Raw genomic sequence first — 17390 nt, forward strand, 5'->3', positions numbered from 1 at the left:
TTTTTGGATTAGTTTGGTTGGAGTAAAAATTCTGGTTCTGTTTGTATTTTTTCTTGGTTTGTCAATAGCCTAGAAAATAATTAAAAAAAGTCGAAATCAATAGAATACAATATAAGATTATTGTTTTTTAAAAAAGTTCTAATGAGTGATGATTCAACAGTAAAATTTTGTCAACAATTGGTTGGGTTAGTCGGTGTCTCGTCTTCTTAAATTTACAATGAAATTTTTGAGTTTCCCCATATTATTGTAGGAATTTATTGCCATATTTTAAGTAGACGGATTCCATTAAGCTTTATATATTGGGGTTTGGGCTATAATTGTAATTTACTTAAATTGGACTTATACACTTACTAGTTACTATATGATACTAAAAAGAAAAAAAATTAATTGTACATTTTTTGGTGACTTTTAGTCAATAATGTTAAAATTTTATTCATGTACACATTTACTAAAAGAAAAAAAATCTAATTAATTTCGAGTCTCTCTCTATGTTACTACAGGAATTTATTATCATATTTTTCGTATTGAGCTTTATATAATGGGTTTTGGACTTTAATTGTTACTTATTTATATTGAACATATATATATTTACTTATATTATATATAATATTAAGAAAATAGAGAATTTTCAATTTTATATGTTTTACTTTTAGCTGAAATGTTTAAATTTTATCCTTAGGGTGTGTTTGGCACACTATATTGTATTATATTATATTACATTAGCACTCCTTATTACAAAAATTCAAAATAATGACCCATAAGTTATGACGATTAATTTAACAATTGTCGTTAAAAATATTTTATGACCGTTATTATGTAAACCGTCATAATATCTAATACTTACAATGATGGTTTTCTAATAAAACCATTATTAAATGTCAAGTTAAAATATAATATTATTTTTAATGACGATTCATTATAATAAACAGTCACCAAAAATTCATGCTTACAATGACAGCTTTATTAGAAAATGATCATTAAATGTACGGTTAAAATATAATGTTAATTTTAATGACAATTCATTATAAAAACCATTATTAAAAATGCATACTTACAATGACGGTTTTTAGACTTAACTGTCATCGTAGGTCCACCTAAAATATAATGCTAATATTAATGGTAGTTATTTAAGAACCATCATTAAAAAGAAAACTATTAATGACCGTTATTAGATGAAAAAATAATTGTAACTTAATTTTCATTCATGACAGTTGGTTTTATAAACAATCATGGAATATAAAAATCACAATAATGCCAATTAAATAAATAAAATAAACCAAAGTGAATTTCAAAACTCCGCCGTTTTATTCTTCGCCTAAGAAAATACCTCCCAAATGCCAAATTCCTTCCATCGCTTCCTGCATCTCTCTCCAGAATGTACATTCAAGCAAAATCTACCCTTAGTCAAGATTGATTGTTGCTCCTTCGCAATCACAACCCTAGGATTGTTGCGTTGTCTGTGCAGCCGCTGAGGTGAGTCTCATAATTGATGCACCAATGTATCCTCATGTCGCTGCCTAGGTTAGCCCTATTTGTCGTTTGATTTATTTGTCGTCAAATTGATACGTTATTAGCTTCTCCATTGAAAGCTCTCTATTTTCCACACACATTATTGGAGAGGAATTTGATTTATAAGCCATATTATTCTCTCTCTCTCTCTGTGTGTGCATCATTTTCATTTTATTACTTACAAATCTCGTTAATTTGGTTGGGCAGGTTTCATGATTTTGTAACCTAGCATTGGATGAATACAACTACTTCTCTCAGAGATTATTGGTGTGCTTGAGATCAATGTTGAATTCAATCATCTACAAGGTCTTTTAGTTCTCATATTTTGTTTTTAAAATTTTTCATTGTCATGTAATTTTATGGTGTGGGCTTTATGAAATTCATGTTTTATTAAGCTAACTATGTTGCCTTTGATTATTTAGTTCCATGACTGGCAATGGTAGATAGAGAAACCTTGAAAGGGCCATAACAATTTTTTTTTTGGTTTTTTAACTTTGTTTTGATGTCATAAAAGTATTCCTTCCTACCAAACCCAATTGAGAGGATTTAATTTAATTGTTCTTTTCTTGTACTGAAGTATTGAGAGGTTTTAATTTATTGAGCTGATTTTAAGTGACATAACTAAGAATAAGTTTCAATTGAGTGGCTCATTCTTTAAAGTTGTTAATTCTTCCGTTTTGTATTATATTCTAAAAAAATTAATTATAGCAAGAATATGTGAACTTTGTAATGGAAATAGCGTAACGGCCTCTTTGGAGCATGAAGAATTAACAGAGGTGCAAGGCTTTGAATGCATAAAGAAATTTCTAGATCCCAAGTTAATCAACATTTCATCTTTTTTGTGTGTGTGTGTGTGTGTGTGTGTGCGCGCGTGTGTGTGTGTGATTAATTAGTGGGGACTGGGACAAGGACAATCAAGCATATAACTAAAGTTTAAAACACTATTGTTAGTTATTCAATAGATTAATTAGTAAGCATGTTCATATACGTTATATTATTATTTACAATATATTGATTAAAGAGCAAAGAACTTAGGATCAGTCTCTTTCAAAAGTGGCACTTTTACTTATTGCACCATTGATTACCCCTATTGACTAGATATGAACTCAGAAGTTCGAGCATTTAAATTTGGAAACTAATTACTTCTACTATTGTTTTGTGTGGTGCCAAGAATTAGTTTTGCTACTGATTTATAAAGAAAACAGCAATTACAAAAAAAAAAAATTATTGTTATCATGCTACTATTTGTGGTTAAAACAGCATCTGAAACTTCTAGGTGATGTATTTAATAGCTAGACAACACACGAAATTTTTTGGGTGCTATCATGCTGCTATTTGCTGTTAAAAACAGCATTTGGAAGTGCTACTGTTTGTTGTTAAAAACAGCACAGAGAACTTCCAAGTGCTATTTTTAATAGTTAGACAACACCACAAAAATTTTTGGGTACTGTCATGCCGTTATTTGCTATTAAAAACAGCACCTGAAAGTTTTAGGTGTTGTTTTAACATAATTACAGTAGCTAAACAGCATCCAGAAAATTACTCGTGCTGTTTTTTCTTTGTTTATTTGTTTTGTTATTTGCTCATATGTCCACATTGATTCCCTTTTTATTTTTTGGTAACAAATAGGTTCAATTTTTGCATTGGAACATCCAAGCACATTTAATTATGAGGTAGTAACTGAAACTTCAGGCTTCAATTTATTGTTTTTATATTTACAATGGATAAGTCTTGTATTTCATTAGATAGAAGGTCACAGGATTATAGAGAGTGTTAAGAACTTTATAGATTTTGAAATCTGTTACACTACAAGTCTGGATAATCTACATTGCTTTTGCTTGAAGGATGGGAATATGAAATACTAAACTCCTTTAGAGATAGAAAATCACTTGATTATCTTTGGAATTGATTAGAGTTATACAAATTGGTTTTTACGTGGGAAAGAACTTGTTAGAGGGCCTTCTACTAGTAGAAATGCACATATTAGAAGAGAGGTTGAATATGATCGTGTTGATATTCCTATTAAGATGGTTTAAGGGGAACACATTCCAAAAATTGGTTGAGGATGCTGAAAAGCCATTATATCCAGGTTGCAGCAACTTCACAAACTTATCAGCTTATCATTTTTTCATATAATGAATCGTGAGCTATAGATTCAAAGTGAATAAGATTGTCATGGTATTTGGAATTTCCAATGATAAATATTTTGTATGCAGAGCACATTGGATGTTGGTTGTTATTGATTCATATGAAGGTCATTGTTATTTTTTTTATTCAACTGGTCATAATCTGCGTTAAAACTTAGGAGCTTATTAATTGGTTGGTTAAAAAATTGGGCTTTTTTCTTGTATTTTCTTTATATTAGTTTCTAATATATGCTTTTCAATTTTAAAATTAAGTTCAATGAGAATATTTTGCACGGCATGTGGAAAAACTTAATTGAAAGAATTGCATGTGGAAAGCAATCAAAGTAAGGAACACTAGTCTTAAATTCAAATTCATAATAGTTTTATATAAGATTTATAATCCATTATTGCATGAATTTGTTTATTGTATGACTTAAATTTTTTACTTTTTCTTTTATAGTATCCTCGTCAACCCAAAGAAGTTGAGCATTGCGGATGTTATGTGATGAAATATATGTGGGACATTATGGCTAATACTAATGTATCTATTCTAGAGGTACTGACAATTTTTTATATAACATTTATTCATTTTTCTTAACTAAATAATTTATATATTTTTCACTTTATAGTTTGTCAAGATACAAAGCTACACTCAAGGAGAGATTGACGAGGTCAAATGTGAGTGGGCTAGGTATACATGTCAACTTGTTGTTACATATGAAAATTAATTGATTGATAATGTAAGGTTAGGCTCTATTTTGCTCTATAACCTATCATGATTTAACTACAACTTGTAGTAAAATGATTTTGATATTTTTTTTTTCTTTCTTTGTAAATAATGTTGTAGATAGCTAGTGGTGGTATGATTTACTTGAAAATATTGTATATGAAGACTTGATGATAATTTAGATGTGATAGCTAGATTACATGTGGGAGAGCCAATATTTTGTTGAAGAAGAAGGATTGTCAAAGTTCTTTATATTAGAGTATGAGAATTTTGTTGGTTAGCTATGGATTTTGTTAGATTCTAAAGAGCATTTGTGAGAATTCCAATGTATAACATTGCGTTTTAAGATTTTTGTAAAGTAATATTTTGGATATTATATAGCTTGTAAGAAAGTAATTGTAAAAATATAGTAAATAGAAAATTACAATTAAAACGAGTGTTCAGTAATTTTTTTAAAATATTGTAAATTTTTTTTATAATATAAAATATGATAGTTATATAATAACCGCTATTATTTATAATGTCATCATCCATGACTGATTATTAAAAAAATGTCATAAAAAGAAGTAAGAATATCACCTTTGTTTTACGCGAAACCGTCATTAAAAAATTACTTAATACAATATAAGATGACTATTTAGTAAAATAATCATAATTAAAAAGGCACATTTAAATATGGTTATTAAAAAACCGTCATTAAAAGTTGATGGAAAAGTGAAATCAATGATCGTTGTTTAAATAGTCATTAAACCGTACCTTTTAATGACGATTTTATTCTAACAGCTACCATTATAAATGTTCATTTAATTATAGTTATTTTAATAATCGTCATTAAAAGGTGCATTTTAATGACTGTTTTATGCACAAAAAAAAAACCATCATTAAAAACTCATGAAGATATGCAAATAATGATTGTTTCGGAAAATAAACGTCATTAAAATATATATTTAATGATAATTATTGAACTATCATAAAAAGTACATTCCTTTTAATTATTGCTGCCTAAAACCATCATCTTATGTCGTTTAAAATCGTCATTATTAGTAGTTATTGTATTATAAAAATATGGTACAATAGTTGGTATTATACTTTACAATATTTAATTTTTAGTTATAATATGTTTAGTATTGCATTGGACTGTATTATTTTTTTGTGATTAATTTAAATTATATATTTAAAAAATAATACTTATTAGTACTTAAAAAAAATACTAAATAAAAGCCTTAAATTTTAGAAATTTAATAGAATCATAATTTTTCATAACGATTAAAGTTTATGACTTCATAAAGATCGAAGTTTATGACCTTTAAATTTTATGTGCATGCCAAATATACAATAAAAATTCGATTCTCTATTGCTATTACAAGATAAAACACAAAGACAAGACTGAATAACCACGAAGAAAGCTTAGCCTCTAGAACTCCACAGAATTATAAAAAGTATTATGAAGCATTTGCAAAATTACAACATGACATCAAGGCATATCACAATGTAAATTTTTTTCAATAAATATGAGAATTGGGAAATATAATTAAAGTTAAAAATTGCAAGTCAACTTGAAAAGTTTTAACATATCCTACAAAAGAAAAAAGTCTATGTGCTAAACCAAAAATCTTGGCCCTTGGCGCCTTGGCGATAAGATAAAATAGAAAATTTCAAAATTTAGTGAAATGAGAGAAACAATACCTATAAAACTAGTCAAGATATTCTCAAGCTACTACTTCAACTAAATTTGAAGCCACTGAGTGGAATGTTCGGCTGCCTAGTTGCAAAACTACAATCATGCTACTGTTTTTCGATACCACCATCTTGGATAATTGCTCTTCCTCCTCTTCCTCACCTAATATCTCTCTAAAATCTTCAGAACCTTCTCATAAATTTCATTGTTGTCGTAGATCTGCAGATTCTCAATCTTTTCTAATACATCACATTCATCAATCATTTGAGCATAAACATTAACCCCGTTATTCATTCATATTTCCTTGTTAGCCTCACTCACCTTCAAAATGTTCTCGAGACCCTCTAGAAAAACTATCACGATCCTTTAATCCGAACAAGCCCGAAGATCATAGAGCAGTTTAATGTAACCTTGGCTCACCAGGACTTTGCAAGAACATGGTACATAGGTGATTTTATCACATAAACATCATTAAATAAATAAAAGAAATGTCTATCATATGAACATCATTGAGTGAATAAAAGAAACATATTGAATTTGTTCATGAGTTCCTCCATAAATGGCATTTGAGATAGCTCATGCAGCCTCGTTCTTAATTTTCAAAATTTACATGTTGAGGAACCACTAGAGGAATGATGATATTGGCCTAAAAAATAGCTTATTGAACAAAAATACAACAAATTATAATTATAAGTATATTTCAGTAGCAATTTCCTCAGCATTAAGTAGACTTGACTTTTAAGGATGTCACATTCAGAAATAGAAAAGACAAGCAAGTAATTGTAATACATGCTATTAGGACCAAAATACTAAGATGCAAGCAAGAAAGAAAAATTAACGTACACATTAACCACTATCTTTAAGTCAATATTTTCTTTCAAGGGCCAAATTAACAACCCTTAAATTAGAGGAATGATTTAGTATTGAAGGAATGATAAGATGGTTCAAGCAAATTCAGTGAACTTCACAAATCACAATAACCTCACTTTAATGAATGTCAACCATTAAAAGCAAACACATTACTTAAAGATCAAGAAGACTAACTGTATCAAAATCTTTAACTATATATATATATATATATATATATATATATATATATATATATATATAGTAGTTTTCTAATCAGTGATTCCTGACTTTAATAAAGTTATGGATTAGCTAAAAGATAAAATAAACACAGACTCCAATGCACTGTATTTTGTCATGTAGTGTATTAAAATCTAAATTTTTTTGTCTTTTAACTAATCCCTGATTTTATTAAAGCCAGAGATCCATGATTGGAATATATATATTGTGTGTGTGTGTGTGTGTGTGTCAAGCACAATGTAAAAGGATTCATGATAACAAAAAAAGAAAATAAAAGCACGCTTGATCTAACATACTAACACAAAGACAAGCTCCTCACATTTTAAAAAATGACGAAGGCATGATAGCGTTATGAAGGCAGTAGAGTGTGGTGGTAGAAAATCACGAAGGCGTGTCGTGTGGTGGTCCACACAGTGGTGTCATGAATCACAAACACAATGGAGCTAGTGGTGTCGTACAACAGCAGCAGTGTGGAGGTAAATTGCATGGTGGCGTAGAGGCAGATTGCGTTGATTTGATGCTGTCGAGGCATATCGTGTGGTGGTGGAGTTGGCATCGCTATCAAACCCACATAAGCTTGCATAAACCTGAAGGAGAGAACAAAAGTGAAGGAGATTTGTGAAAGAGAGATCAGTGAAGGAGAGAATGAAAGTAAATTTTTTGGTCTTATCAATTTTAAATCCGCATAAACCCAACTCTCACACAGGTTTAGTTTATGCCGAATGGACAGGAATTGAAATAGGAAATGAGAATCAAAATAAGTTGTTTACTTGAACTATACAAATCAGAATCGAAATGAGCTAAATTGTTTCAAATTACAAAAATGTCTTTAATCAACTATTGTCATAATTATTATTTTGTATTTTAATTATTATGATTATTTATTCAAAAGTTATTATTTTTTATTTTATTGTTAATTATTATTACTAACATTAATATATTAATTAATTATAACACTTTTTATCATTAATGACAATAACAATAACAACAACAACAACAATTTTGTTTACAACGGTTGTTGTTGATGGTGCTTTTGAAATGGAATAATAATAATAATAATAATAATAATAATAATAATAATAATAATAATAATAATAATAATAATAATAATAATAATAATTCCATTACAAAACAAATAATAATCCATTTTAAAAATAATAATAATCAAAGTCATCATCATCATTATCAACAACAATGACAAACACTAGATTGTTGTCGTCGACATTATCGTCATCATTAGATCATAACCATTGCCATTAAAATCGATTGGTGTTGCTAGACCATGCAACGTTAAAAATGGCCCAAATAGAGAAGTAATCGGCAACTAGCTACTGCTCCATAGTCGATAAACCAATGACAACAATGACATTTGATTTTGGCAGCAATTATGAGATTTGACTCCAATGTTGTTCTTCTGTTGGAGCTCGATGCGAGGAGTTAGGGATTTGCTGCTGTTGCTGTTCTTTTTTCTTTTTTTGCTAATTATATTTTTCAGTTAAAGAGGGGCTTTTTAGATATTTTAAAATATGAAAAGATTAAAATCAAAATTCCTGGGAATAGGAGATTGGTTCTCAACCCTTTGGAAATCAATATTCCAAAACTTATTCTTAAATTCAAGTGGACTCCACGATTCTAATTATGTTTTCCACCTCTATTTTGCAAAGTAAATACTGCCAATAATTCCAGTTATAATCAGAGAAGTAAACACACTCTAAAAGATGGTATGATCACATTGTATTACAATGAGAAGTAATTACCAAACATGATATTATAATATTTTAATACTAGGTATTGGTTCGTTCACAAACATATTATAACACTTTGAGAGTGTATCAGTCGTCCACCGTAAGTTGACAAAAGTAATCTGTCAACCACTAATCCATTAGTTGTCGTTTGTAAATATTGATGTTATAAAGGTAACATAGTCTTTTAAGATAGAAGATGGTCTAATAAAAAACAACATGTCATCCTCTGACAGAGTCTTAAAAAACAACATATCATCCTATGATAACATTTAAAATATGACATGTCGTTTTATTGGACGATGACGTCATTTCACTTATGTGAAACAACATCATTTGACCAAAAAAAAAAACAAACAAACAAACATGCACAACATATACACACAATAAATCTCTTCGTCTCTTTTTCTTTTCACGCGCGCGCGCACACACACACACACAACACAAAAGCAAAGCAACAGCCGATAGCATTCACGATCACTTATAAATGGCATGGTAGATGTAGGGGCAGCCCGCAATCACCGACGCAACCTGCAATTGCATTCACTGATGTACCTCGTAGCTCGCCGACTGATTTTGCTGCTCCGTGATCAGTTTTTATCCACCAAATCTTTCTCTCTTCCTTGGTCTGTGATTGTTTTTACATTCTCACTATGAAAACAAATGTAGATACTATAGTTTTGAAATATTGCACTTGCATCTCCAAAAAATAAAATCAATTGTACTGTAGATATCATGCCCTTGATATAATACTTTTTATTATTTCTAGCATAAAAGGTATCTTGACTTGTAAAAGGCAGACTGCACTTCACTTATTAATGCTACTGCCTGATCTGTTATATCCATTACTACAAATCTAGCTCCCTTAATCGCTAATTAAAAAAAAAAGTAATATGTCAACTTTGTAGGAAATTTTAATTAAGTTACGCAATATGAAAGGTCTTTAATGCCATATTCAATAGTCAATCTTTTAAGAAATTTAGGGATAAAATATTTATCCTAGATAATCTTAAGTAATAACACTAAGATTGTTGATAACTTCATTTTTGGAGCAATTATGTCTTTTTACCTTAATTTGAGTTTTAAGGATAAAATCATCATTTTATTATAATTTTGTTAACTTACATGACAGCTAATAGATTAGTGATTGTCATATAAATTTTGTCAATTTAAGTTAGACGACTGATACATTAAGTGTTGTAGCATATTCGATAATAGAACAAATTAAAGATATACAAATGATAATTTTTCTTAATACTATAAGGAGTTTACCATGCAATGAAAAGGGCCAAACATGCCCTAAAAACAATAAATCTTATTAATTTAAAATTTTACCTCTATTATTCTACTTTCTTTCGATCAATTCCTTGAACAAACTCATCCCTCGAGACCGGGGCAAAGTACGTAATTTAGCCCCCTTCAAACACAAGATTAACTCCTAACGTGGCGCCCGCTCATTAGATAAAACAACTCAACCGCGCACACTACACACTCGTCCGTTCTCACAGTCGATCATCGCCCCACCTTCTTCTAATCTCTCCCCCTTCAAACTTTGGTGCGTTAAATGCACTTACGACAGACACAAACGGAGAGCCAGCGCGAGCCCCTTCGTTAAAATTCCAAAGCTACGTCGTTTTAATACGCAAAGCGGGAGAGTGTATCCACATAGTTAATCGCAGATCTCGAATACCTAAAATCTAGTTATTTGATTTAACGATGGCTCAGCCTCTCGTGAAGAAAGATGACGATCGTGACGACGAAGGTACATTTCTCAATTTCATTTCTATTCTCCGATTCATTTTTTCCCCTAATTAACTCCTTTTTTTTAAATATTTAATCAACAAATCTTAGGTTATTTTGTTACATAAGCAAATATGTTATAGATCTGTGTAGTAGTATGACTTATGGATCCAGTGCTGATACTCTACGGCGTCCTTTTCCCAGTTTCGGTTTCCTTTTAGTTGATCTGATTAGTTCTCAGTTTCTTTTGCTCCCAATTGCAATGCGGATTGTTAATTGTTCGGAATTACGTTTAATTTGAGTTGATCTGACGTGGACTGTTCTGTGATTTGGATCTGGGAGCCTTTCCATTGCTTTATCACAAGTGTTTTTTTTTCCCATAATTAAATTTAATCTGTATTGCCTTGTACAAATTGCATAATTCTTATAGCTTGTAATTATTGTTTTCAACCAGCAGAGTACTCGCCATTCTTGGGAATTGAAAAGGGTGCTGTTTTGCAAGAAGCTAGAGTTTTCAATGACCCTCAGCTTGATCCCAGGAGATGCTCCCAGGTTTTCTTATTAATGCTGTTTTGTTTTGTATTTTCATTTGTGTTTATTAATGTAATAGAAATGGTTGTTTATTGAGTTTTGTTATTTGGTTTTTGTTTCCAGGTCATCACAAAGCTACTCTATTTACTTAACCAAGGAGAAACATTCACCAAGGTAATTCAAATTATTTTTGTTTAATTATTTGAACATTAGTTACATAGTTGAAAATGTAGATCCGCGTTGTTTCTTCTAAAATATTATGCTATGATAATCCTTGTTGGATGATTTGCTTTTATGTTGGATCCGTAGATCAAATGTTATACTAAGCTGATCATCTTATGTTTGTTGTCCTTTTTTCCCCGCAATATATAGATTGAAGCCACAGAAGTTTTCTTTGCTGTGACAAAGCTTTTTCAATCAAGAGATATAGGCTTAAGGAGAATGGTGTATTTGATGATAAAGGAACTTTCTCCATCTGCTGATGAGGTTTGATGCCCTAATTGAATTTCCTTTTGCTATAATTTTTATATGTGGTTTTGTTATTTGTGAAAGTATATATTCTGATTGATCAATGGTCTTGTTTCAATAAAGGTTATTATTGTGACAAGCTCCCTTATGAAGGACATGACTAGCAAGACCGATATGTATCGGGCTAATGCTATTCGTGTGCTTTGTCGGATAACGGATGGAACACTTCTGACCCAGATTGAGCGGTACTTGAAACAAGCAATTGTTGACAAGAATCCAGTGGTAGCTAGTGCAGCTTTAGTCAGTGGGATCCACTTACTCGAGGTACTTATTGATTATATCTAGTAACAATCAATGGTTTGATTTGTATGTCTAACATAACTTAGGTTTTTTTTTTTTTTGGGTTGTGGGGGGGAGGGAGTGCAGATACTAATATGACTGTTGACATTTTGACAGACAACCCCGGAAATTGTGAAAAGGTGGAGTAATGAGGTTCAGGAAGCTGTGCAATCAAGGGCAGCCTTGGTTCAGTTTCATGCATTGGCTTTGCTCCATCAAGTATGTTGAATTTCTCGTTTTAGTTCTTTTCAAACCCTCCCTTTTAGAATTTGAAGTTGGTTATCATGTTGGAACCCCATCAATGATGTTATTTGATTGATTTTCCTGCACAAATTTCAGTGTATACATTTTAACCAATTGCTTTCACCTTGTAGACGGTACCTGCGTTCAACACCTCCCCTTCCTCTTCCCCTTTAACAGAAAAAAAACAAAATTGTAAATCTTTTTTTATTTACTAATTCTTAGTTTCCTTTGGAAGCCTTTATACTTCCTATCGGAAAATCATACATAGAAAATAATCTATTTGAAGTAAATAGCTTCTTAGTAAATATCCATGCAAACATTTGATGGATTAGTAATTTGCTTATTAAGTCAATGCATGGCAATTTTACTTAGGTTTGAGTGTTTCTCCAAATGGCTTAAAGATTAGAAACATTACTAATTCTGAACTGACCCCTGCTGTGGCAATGCCGCAGAAGTATAAATCATTGTTGTTTGGGGCTCGAACGTGAAATCCTGTTTTTACACGACTACTACTGAATTGATTTGTAGAGTTCACTAGCAAAACTGAATTGAGTTAACGCATGTAACATCTGCAGATACGGCAAAATGATCGCCTAGCTGTCAGCAAGTTGGTCACCAGTTTGACAAGGGGCACTGTTCGTTCACCTCTAGCTCAATGTCTCTTGATTCGTTACACTACTCAGGTATATGACTGCTGCTGCAATATATTATTTGTCATAGGGTATATATTATTGTAGTTTTCATTGTGACTTGATCGTTACACAGGTCATTCGCGAGGCTGCAACCACTCAAACTGGGGACCGCCCTTTTTATGATTTTCTTGAGAGCTGTCTGCGCCATAAGGCGGAGATGGTGATCTTTGAGGCTGCTAGGGCAATCACTGAGCTCAATGGTGTCACAAACCGGGAATTGACTCCAGCAATTACTGTTCTCCAGCTCTTTTTAAGTTCTTCTAAGCCAGTGTTAAGATTTGCTGCTGTCCGCACTCTGAACAAGGTTGCTTGCTTTTTCACTGTGCTAATATTAATTTGTTAATTGTTAGTGAATTTGTCAGTTTGTTCGGGGTAACAGAGTTTACTTGGGAAATGTGTATGGAGCTGATTATAAATTTAACCGTCAATTAAATTACATTGGAAAGAAACTTAAATCATTTTCATTTGGAATACTCAATTTTTATAGCTCCTATTTTCATTGGAAAGGAAATAATTTTCAATCTATGCTGACTACAAGGTTAAACTTTCTACAGGTGGCAATGACTCATCCAATGGCCGTCACTAACTGCAACATTGATATGGAGAGTTTAATATCCGATCAGAACAGAAGCATTGCCACACTTGCTATCACTACACTTCTGAAAACTGGAAATGAGTCAAGTGTGGACCGTCTGATGAAGCAAATAACAAATTTCATGTCGGATATTGCTGATGAGTTCAAGATTGTTGTGGTTGAAGCCATAAGATCATTATGCTTGAAGTTTCCTTTGAAGTACAGATCCCTGTAAGTCAGATGTTGATGCCTTGTTCATTTGTCAAAGCTTTAGTTTTGACTAGATGCATAACTTTTCTGGGACATCATCTCTTTTTGTGTGTGTTCACGAGTTCTATAGATCTTCTGCAACATGGCTAGCTAAACCTGGTTAGTGCTTTATTATGTTAGGATGAACTTTTTGAGCAACATTTTGAGAGAAGAAGGTGGATTTGAATACAAAAAGGCTATCGTAGATTCAATAGTGATCCTCATCAGAGATATCCCTGATGCAAAAGAAAATGGGTTGCTTCACCTATGCGAGTTCATTGAAGATTGTGAATTTACTTACCTTTCCACTCAGGTGGCCTTTTCCTCCATCAATATGATGCATATTTTTTATTGATCTCTTGTAATTTTCCTTTTTCTTCCCTTACCTAACTTCTGTTTAACTATTCTTCATTTACATATTCCCAGATTCTCCATTTTCTAGGGACCGAAGGCCCAAAAACTTCAGACCCTAGCAAGTATATCCGTTACATTTATAATCGTGTGCATCTTGAGAATGCAACTGTCCGGGCTGCTGCTGTGAGCACATTGGCAAAGTTTGGTGCTATGGTTGATGCATTGAAGGTATTATTAGCGGTTTCCCCTCCCCTTTTGTCCCTTTTCTCTAGCAACTATGATTTCTAGTTAGCTAATCAAATACTGATGTAAGTCAAAATTCCCCTACTCTTTGTGCTGCAGCCTCGTGTTTTTGTTCTGTTGAGACGATGCCTGTACGATGGTGATGACGAGGCAAGTTTGTTTTTCATAAATCTTCTTCTGATGTATAAATCTAAGTTTTCCATTGTTAGTGTGTTAGCTCTTTTTTTTGGGTAATTGAGTTTTTTTTCTGAGGATCCTATATAAAAGTTTTTCCTGTCCAATTGATTGCTTTGTCCAATTGATTGCTTTTAAGTATGTATCTCCTGCCTTATTTGCAGGTTCGGGACAGGGCAACTTTGTATCTGAATACAGTTGGCAGTGACGGTGAAGTCATTGAAACTGATAAAGTTGTGAAAGATTTTCTCTTTGGATCACTGGATATCCCACTTGCCAACATAGAGACAAGTTTGAAAAACTATGTATGTTTCTCTGGTTCTATTATGCAGTTGTGCTATTAATTAAGTCATCATCTTATATGTTTGACGTGGATATAGGAGCCTGCAGAACAACCTTTTGATATTAATTCAGTGCCCAAGGAAGTTAAGACTCAGCCACTTGCTGAGAAGAAAGCTCCAGGTAAAAAGCCAGCTGGTCTTGGTGCTCCTCCAAGTGGCCCCCCATCTACTGTTGATGCATATGAGAAGCTGCTTTCTTCAATTCCAGAGTTTTCTGACTTCGGAAAGCTTTTCAAGGTTCTGTGATGGGATTTCCCTGTTTCTTTCATGGATCATATTTCTGCTTATGTTGTTTGCTTTTGTTCGGGATTACTAATTTTTTTTTTTTTGGTTTTTCTTCCCCTGTATATCAGTCCTCAGCACCTGTAGAGCTGACTGAAGCAGAAACAGAGTATGCTGTAAATGTTGTCAAACATATTTTTGACAGGCATGTTGTGTTCCAGTATAACTGTACTAACACAATACCAGAGCAACTACTGGAAAATGTAAGCACCAATTTTTTGAAGTGGTAGTTTATCTTCTGCAGTCTTTAGTTTTTGCAGCCTCTAAAATATATTTCTATGTCTACCATCAGGTCACTGTTATTGTGGATGCTTCTGAAGCTGAGGAATTTGCTGAAGTAGCGTCAAAACCTCTGAGATCTCTTCCTTATGATTCACCCGGACAGATCTTTGGGGCATTTGAAAAACCAGAAGGAGTCCCAGCTGTTGGAAAATTTTCTAACATGTTGAGATTCATTGTTAAAGAGGTGAAAATTCTTGCTTGGTTTGTAGTCAAGAAGATTTCCATTATCGCTGTGCTGGATCGTAGTATAGCACCATGATTACTGTTTTTACTTCTGTAACTGCTGCTTAACTTTAGTCAATCGAATCATTTAAACACCAAGCTAAAAAGTATTGTTGGTGGTTTCACTTATCAGACATTTGACTGTTTTTACTAGGTTGATCCAACAACTGGTGACGTAGAGGATGATGGTGTTGAAGATGAATATCAGTTAGAGGACCTTGAGGTTGTTGCAGCGGATTACGTGATGAAAGTAGGGGTCTCCAATTTCAGGAATGCATGGGAAAGCATAGGCCCAGACTTTGAGCGTGTAGATGAATATGGCCTTGGCCCAAGGGAAAGTCTGGCTGAAGCTGTTAGTGCTGTCATCAGCCTTCTTGGCATGCAGCCTTGTGAGGTAAATTTAGTCATTCCTGTTATTACTTGCATAATTATTTGCCAATCATGGTAAAGTTATTCAAATTTATTACTGTTGCAAATCTAAGAAAAATATTCTTCCTCAAAATGAGGATCTTAGAAGTTTGTTTTGTCATGGTTTGTCAGAAGCACAATCCTCAAAAGTTTTCTTTTTCTAGATTACTAACAATTTCATCCTAGTCGGGGAATATTTCATTGATATTTATCTACTTTAGTCTGATGTCATTCTCCTTTTTCTTCCCCCTGTTGGTCTTCTCTAGGGCACGGAAGTTGTTGCAAACAATTCAAGGTCACATACATGTCTACTGTCTGGTGTTTTCATTGGCAACGTCAAGGTCCTAGTGCGTTTGCAGTTTGGAATTGATGGTCCAAAGGAGGTTGCAATGAAACTGGCTGTTAGATCCGAGGATGATAATGTCAGCGACATGATTCATGAGATTGTAGCTAGCGGCTGAAACTGAAAGCAATCATCATTTTTCCTTTTACCTGTACTCTGGCCTTTTTTAGTTTTTCTTGAACGAGATTAGGCAGATGGCTGCAGTAAAGACGAGCTTGTAGAAAAAACTTTTGGATTCCTGGATTGAGGGTTATTGGTGCTTTGGGAATTATTTGGGTCCGTCGTATGATAATAATATTCTTTGTATAATGCTCTAGCCAAATTCTATTAGGAAGGAACCTTTTTTTTTTTTGCCCTAATTTTGAAAGATTTTTAAAGCGGGATTAAGTATAGGTGCCATCAAGCCTGCTTAATTTACTTACGCCCCCATATACGCATATATGAATTTTAAGTTGTGACCTTGTTTACAGTGTCGTTATAACTAAGCAGATTGAATTTTGGAATGTATTATTCTCGTGCAACAATGTCGATTTTTATTGGAAATTAAAACGTGTTTACTTAACGGTACTAATCTGCGTCATGCATGCTGATTTCTCGATGGTGTGATTCTCTGATTAATTACTAGAACATCAAACAGATGCATCCAAGCATAATGAGGAGCATATGAAATAATTGAGAGGCATTCTCTTGACATATTTGGCATCCAGTGTAGCCATATAAGAATGGGAACTAAGCGCATGCCGTGGCAAATTGCTGGAAACTAAAATAATTAGTTTGTGGAATGATAGGTGACAATGGACTATGACATGATTATGCGACGAAACGGATACAGCATGATTTTTTCATATTAATGTTAATGTTGATTAGTAGGGTAAAAGTTTGTTTCATCTCTATATTTTAATATTAGTGATCATTTAGTTTCTGTATTTTTAAAAATACCTCAAAATATCATTACCTTTAAATTATTGACATTCCTTCTGTTACTTTTTGTTTCTTTTAACTTACTTTTATAATCATGTTTCTTTTTATGAAATTAA

The 17390-nt window shown here is 32.5% G+C and overlaps 1 protein-coding gene and 1 long non-coding RNA gene across 4 annotated transcripts; both read left to right on the forward strand.

Annotated features, from left to right (window-relative positions):
• The first annotated feature begins 1287 nt into the window (after positions 1-1287).
• LOC112096200 lies at positions 1288-4661 on the forward strand. Of its 2 annotated transcripts, none has more exons than XR_002904312.1 (5): positions 1288-1521; positions 1717-1815; positions 3139-3182; positions 4096-4191; positions 4265-4661. It is a non-coding gene; the product is annotated as an uncharacterized LOC112096200 (long non-coding RNA). The 2 variants fall into 2 exon arrangements; XR_002904311.1 differs by having other exon boundaries at positions 1288-1473.
• A 5691-nt stretch (positions 4662-10352) lies between these two features.
• On the forward strand, positions 10353-16862 carry LOC18033912 (coatomer subunit gamma). 2 transcript variants are annotated; one of them, XM_006423185.2, is made up of 18 exons: positions 10353-10630; positions 11063-11160; positions 11263-11313; positions 11512-11625; positions 11731-11931; positions 12064-12165; positions 12765-12872; positions 12955-13185; positions 13436-13686; positions 13846-14017; positions 14131-14286; positions 14401-14451; positions 14640-14780; positions 14856-15053; positions 15170-15301; positions 15391-15564; positions 15757-15996; positions 16277-16862. In XM_006423185.2, exons 1-18 carry the CDS (start codon positions 10585-10587, stop codon positions 16469-16471), a joined length of 2661 nt encoding a protein of 886 aa, XP_006423248.1. In that variant the 5' UTR covers positions 10353-10584; the 3' UTR covers positions 16472-16862. The 2 variants fall into 2 exon arrangements, with proteins under 2 accessions (XP_006423248.1, XP_024034661.1); XM_024178893.1 differs by having other exon boundaries at positions 11066-11160.
• The last annotated feature ends 528 nt before the right edge of the window (positions 16863-17390 follow it).

This window comes from Citrus clementina, unplaced genomic scaffold (genome assembly GCF_000493195.1).
Source record: "Citrus clementina cultivar Clemenules unplaced genomic scaffold, Citrus_clementina_v1.0 scaffold_8, whole genome shotgun sequence".
Taxonomy (NCBI): domain Eukaryota; kingdom Viridiplantae; phylum Streptophyta; class Magnoliopsida; order Sapindales; family Rutaceae; genus Citrus; species Citrus x clementina.

Excerpts from the sequence above, each read along its gene's own strand:
- LOC18033912 (XM_006423185.2), top strand. The coding sequence starts at position 10,585 with ATGGCTCAGCCTCTCGTGAAGAAAGATGACGATCGTGACGACGAAG. Across the intron at positions 11,932-12,063 it reads GTGGGATCCACTTACTCGAG|ACAACCCCGGAAATTGTGAA; the intron begins GTACTTATTGAT and ends ACATTTTGACAG. Across the intron at positions 14,018-14,130 it reads TTACTTACCTTTCCACTCAG|ATTCTCCATTTTCTAGGGAC; the intron begins GTGGCCTTTTCC and ends ACATATTCCCAG.